The sequence below is a fragment of the Arachis hypogaea genome, chromosome 3 (assembly GCF_003086295.3).
Source record: "Arachis hypogaea cultivar Tifrunner chromosome 3, arahy.Tifrunner.gnm2.J5K5, whole genome shotgun sequence".
Classification (NCBI taxonomy): domain Eukaryota; kingdom Viridiplantae; phylum Streptophyta; class Magnoliopsida; order Fabales; family Fabaceae; genus Arachis; species Arachis hypogaea.
In genome coordinates, this window is record NC_092038.1 from 28,833,182 (window position 1) to 28,838,460 (window position 5,279).

Consider the following 5,279-nt stretch of genomic DNA (forward strand, 5'->3'; position numbering starts at 1 on the left):
CCCGCAATGTGTCAGGTTGCGTTCAGCCGATTTATGTCAAGGTTGCGTGCCATAACATTCTGGGAACTCAAAACTCTCAATAAATTGGCCTAAGGATGGAGAAAAATGTGAGAAATGTGGGTCAGGAGTGGGGTCAGACGGTCTGTGAACGAGTTGCTTTTATAGGCACCAAGTAACCTTATCTCATTTACACTGTGAACAAGATAAGGTTAAATATGGAAATGATAAATACTCTGCAAACTACGTATATCAGTAATATTAATATTTATTTTATTTATTTAAAAAAAATTAATGTTTAGTAGGAGTGACTCGAAGAAATATAAGGAGTAAAAACTAAAAAGTAAAAATCCTTCCAAGTTCCAACCTAAAGTTTGGCTTAAGGCAAATGTTAAAAATGTAGTGACGATAACAAGAATTTTTTTTAACCAAAAAAAAATTAACTAAATTGGATTAGTCGTTAGCTCACTAGTCTGCTTAAGCAAGTGTCAGGAGTTCGAAGTTCGAATTTTACCTTATGCATGCAGCAACTCATTGGTCAACAATGAATCCTTAAATAGAGCTCCAATTCGCAACTGATTAGTCCTTGATCTGTGGATAAAAAACAAATTTTTTTTTTCTCTTTCTCAGAAAACAATTCAGGCACAGAAATGTAAGGCTTTTGAAATTTAAAACAATTTAGACACAGAAATGTAAGGCTTTTGAAATTTAAAGTTGAGAAGAACGTTACTATTCATTTTCAGTTTTAAGAAATTTTTTTGAAGGTTTGAATTCCCGTAGTGTGTGGATAACATTTTGCTCATGACTCAGCCAACTTCTCTAATACTATCAGAAATCATTGGGTTATCTATGAAAATTTTTTCATAAGAATTACTGTTAGATTTAATAATACTACCGAGAGATAAATTCATCTAAAATATCTGCAAAATAATTATTAACGTGTATCTTTTCTCATCTTAAAATTTGTCAATAACTACTTGCTCACATATATAACTTATCTAAAATACTATGCTGCCTAACGAGTCAACAAAACCTTAACCAACTTAGATTGATTGAGGGTTTAAATCTCGCATTCTACATACAACAATTCATTAAATAACGACAAACCCTTAAAGGATTCTATCTACAGCTTTTATAATTGATTGTTCCTGAAGTGAGGAAGAAGGGATCCACAACTTTATTCTGCTCCTTTCTAAAATAAGAGCATCATGTTATAAAATAGAGGCACAAATCTTATCATTATAAGAACCATTGTTATTTATGTTGATAATTCAATACTGTGTTTCTCTTGTTCTGTGACATTTTCAAGTGAATATATGACACACAAAAGATCCTCATCCTAGAAAGAACCAAAAAATTGAATAATCTCAAAATATAAGAATTAGACAAACAAAAGAAGAAAAAGGTCTGATTCCTACTAAACATATAACTACATAAATAAAATCTCCTTCAAATTAAAAAAAAAAAAAAGAAATATCACAACATTCTAATTATGTAATGATGATGATGATAGCCAAATTGAAAGGAGGCACTAAAATTGAAAGCCTAGTTTCCTTGCTACAAAAATGGATGGACATGGTAGCAATGTTCATCAGAGGCATTTAAGTCTAGCAAATGTCAAAAAGCCTGTGTGACCTCTAGCTTCGCCACAAGGTCTAGCCATAACCGAAGAAACAGTACTGTCTGGCGCATAGCTTCCGTCGGAACGTTGCCTCCTCTTGCAAGGCAGAGAAGAACCATTAGACCCATTGTTGTCTCCATTAAGGTTTTCCATTTTCCCTTCTCTAACTTCGTATGTGCGTAACAGCACCTCAAATGTTCTTATATCTTTAACACAAACAAATTTTATTTAGGAATTATAACTTGAAAGTCATAGAAAAGGCACCAAAAGTTGTAAAATACAGAGAAAATGAACCTGTGAAGCAGTTTTGAAGTGTTTCGCACGATCGCTGTACTTGCTCAACACATGGAGAGAATGAGCACAATGTACCATCTTGTTTTAACATTTTTGCGGCTGAGGGAATAGCAAGCCATGGTTGGGGTAGATCCAAGAATACAGCATCAGCCAAGCCAGCAAATTCATTCGGAAATCCCTCGCCCTGAATATCCCTAACTCGCACACTAATTATGCTGCTTAGACCTGTCCTCTCAAAATCATCCCTATGAAGAAGAAAATCAATCAAGTAAACATATCAGACTGGAATGGTGGAATTGACTTTTTCAGCCATTCAAGAATGCTAAATCCTGTTAAGTAGAGTCCTAACAATCCAACTAAACATCAACTTATGCATACAAAATACGAAGAGATTGAACATTGGAATATTTTTTCACAAATATGTAACTTCAAATGCATTCAAATTAAGTTTCCCAGGCAATGGTCACAAACTTGCAATCATGAGGTAAGTGGAAATTAAGAATATCACTATCATTTTCCTTGTTCGTTACCTAGCCGATCCAGCTCGTTGCTCATGGAAGTCAAACGTATGGACATGTCCCGTAGGAGCAACAGCCCTTGCAAGCGAAGTAGTTAAAGATCCACTTCCAGTGCCAGATTCAAGAACCAAGCAACCAGGAACAACCTCCAAGTACATGATAACAAAGCTAATATCTGCAATATAGAGAATCTGAGTCCTGTGGCTTAACACTAGAGTCCATAACTCTGGTGTTGGAGCCAACAAATATACAAAACCACCCTTATTGCTGAATACTTTAGACCCAAATGGCTTTCCTATCCATTCCGAATGCTTAAAAACACCAAATCGATTCTGCAGTACCGAATTTTCAGACACTGTTACTGCCTTCATGTTGTCATGCCTTTCATAAACTATAACCAAATCACCATTGCTAATCAATCTATTGAAAGATAATTTCTTTGCAGGATCAATTGCCAACATCTTAAAAGGTCCTCAAGAATCTTTCAGCAAAATCACAAGGAACACTTCCTGTCATTCATAAAAGGGAAAAACCAACAATGCAAATTGAATTATTTGAATGTAACTAGTGTTTAATCTTACTGCATTTAACTCTCAGTCCCAAAATTCTGAGCATAAAACACTAATGAAAGTAGTTACCAACTTGAAATTAAATAAACTCGTGAACTTTTCTCTTTCATGAAAAACCAAGTAAAGTAACATAAAAATCAAAACATGGATTGAAACAAGAGAATCAAAGAAGAAAAGAGAAGGAATAACGAAACTAACCGGGGATTCAGCAAGCACTAATCTTTACTCGTCAAGTTGAAAACTTTATGGACCCAATTGATGGGTTCGCAAGTTGGGTATCAGAGTTTAAAAATTACTAACTTTTGCGAATGGGAATGAAGCATCCCGGCACTGGTTTAAGTTTAACATAAACAAAAACTGATTTGGGGGTTTAACTTAACCTAAGGCTATGTTTGGATCGGTGTAGGGGTGGCAAACGTGGAAGCCCGTCCCGCTAGAAGTCCGTTCTTTGGCGGGCTGGCCCACCCCAATTAGTAAAGCAGTTTTAGAATCCCACCCCACTCCATCTCACAGCAGGTTGGCGGGGTTAGCCGGTCAAATCTTTTTTTTTCTTACTTCAAACTACTAAATAATATATGTAAAAAGGTAAAAAAAATTCTTCTGTTTTTTTTATTTTTAATTATTATAATTTATAAAAAAATAAAAAAATTATAATTTTTAATATTTATAAATATCAAAATTTTTATAATTATAAATATCTAATAAATATAATTATAAACTAAGTTTTTATCCAAAACATAATAAAAAATAGCAAACAATATATGAATCTCAGAATCTGCAAAAGATTTAATCAAAACTCAACTCTGATTTAATCAAAACTCAACCATCAAAAAACAAAACAAAAAACAGCAAGCAGTATATAAATCTCAAAATCTGCATCAGATTTAATCAAAACTTAAAACTCTAATTTAATCAAAACTCAACTATTAAAAAACAAAACAACAGCAAGGACTGGAGGCAAGAAGCCGACCATTAAAACAGACGAGCAGACCCAGGGCAAGAGGACAGACGAGCAGACCCAGAGAGCGAGAGGACAGGACCCAGGAGCCCAAGACCGACGATCAGTGGCAACGACGACTAGACGGAGCAGCGGAGGTGGCTAGGACCCATCTGGACTGAGGAGGCGACAGTGACGAGGAGCGCCGCGACTGCTGGGTGCGACTTCGCCGTCTGTGCAAACGTGAGGAGGGAGGTGCGAGCGTGAGGAGGTCTGTGCGAGACTGCGACGCGCCAGATGCAGCACGGTTGGGAGCGGTCAGCGGCGGCGTGACTTGTGAGTGTGAGGTGTGAGTGACTATGGAAGATTGGAAGCTCTGTGTTGTGAGTGGGAGGGAGTGAGAGTGACAGTAGCCGAGTGGTAAGGACTGGAGGCTGCCAATTAGGGATTTAGGGCGGGTAGGGTTATTTTTGGACGGGTCGAGTCAGGTTTTGGGAAAGCTGATTAGGGGTGTTCATGGTCGGTTCGGTTTCGAACTTTTTAAGGACTAATTTAGTGTGATTTTATTGGGTCTATAGTTGGATAAGAATCTTAAAAATAGACCCGGTCATTAATTCAGGTCGAGTCCGGGCCATAGTTCGAGTCACCCAAATTTGATTCGGTAGCCTAGTCATCATACACAATTAATATTTTTAGTAATGGATGATGGCTGTTCTTATGTGGAATTTAGGGTAATTGACTTGATTAAAATAAAAGAAAGAAAGCTTTACCGAAATACAACAATTGCAACTTCCTTACCTGCATGTTCTTATTTAATTTATATGTAAGCTGTGGTGAGTAACCATGATTTTCAATTTATATGTAAACCGTTGTAAGCTGGCACGGTTTACATGCATGAAAAAATGAACGTAAACTGCGATAGGCTACCATAGATTACGCTTGAAAAATTGGTGCTAGAAACCGTTGGTGGTCACCACGGTTTATGAATAAACTTTCTGAGCATAAAATCTTGTTGGCTACCACGGTTTATGCTTGAAGTACTATAAATACATTATCTGCTGTAAGTCATCACAGATCACATTTGAGGCAAAGCAAATTTTTTGAAGTTGGGTGGTTGAGAGAGAATACGAGGTTTAGGGGGAGACTTTGAGGTTTTGAACCAGTTGGGTAGTGGAGCTATGGAAGACGAAACTCGCATGTACCAATTAAATGGCGTTACGCACGTGGCTGGATACATCGACCAAGAAGTTGGTTATACAACCTTGTTGTTGTTGTTGTTGTGAGTTATTATTATTATTATTATTATTATTATTATTATTATTGGGAGTTGTTAGTATTATTAT

At 36.5% G+C, this 5,279-nt stretch overlaps 1 protein-coding gene across 2 annotated transcripts; it reads right to left on the minus strand.

The window, feature by feature from the left end:
• Positions 1-1,230: 1,230 nt before the first annotated feature.
• Positions 1,231-4,413, minus strand: LOC112790053 (uncharacterized). 2 transcript variants are annotated; one of them, XM_025832282.3, is made up of 4 exons: positions 3,970-4,413; positions 2,443-2,939; positions 1,913-2,157; positions 1,231-1,824 (listed from the first exon to the last, which is right to left on the minus strand). In XM_025832282.3, the coding sequence occupies exons 2-4, from the start codon at positions 2,889-2,891 to the stop codon at positions 1,589-1,591; spliced, it is 930 nt and encodes a 309-aa protein (XP_025688067.1). In that variant the 5' UTR covers positions 2,892-2,939; positions 3,970-4,413; the 3' UTR covers positions 1,231-1,588. The 2 variants fall into 2 exon arrangements, with proteins under 2 accessions (XP_025688067.1, XP_025688066.1); XM_025832281.3 differs by lacking the exon at positions 3,970-4,413 and adding an exon at positions 3,198-3,577.
• Between the last annotated feature and the right edge of the window lie 866 nt (positions 4,414-5,279).

Coding starts and splice junctions, on each gene's coding strand:
- LOC112790053 (XM_025832282.3), bottom strand. CDS start 2,891: ATGTTGGCAATTGATCCTGCAAAGAAATTATCTTTCAATAGATTGATT. Junction 2,158..2,442: donor CAACGAGCTGGATCGGCTAG/GTAACGAACAAG, acceptor TCTTCTTCATAG/GGATGATTTTGAGAGGACAG. Junction 1,825..1,912: donor ACTTCAAAACTGCTTCACAG/GTTCATTTTCTC, acceptor TTTGTGTTAAAG/ATATAAGAACATTTGAGGTG.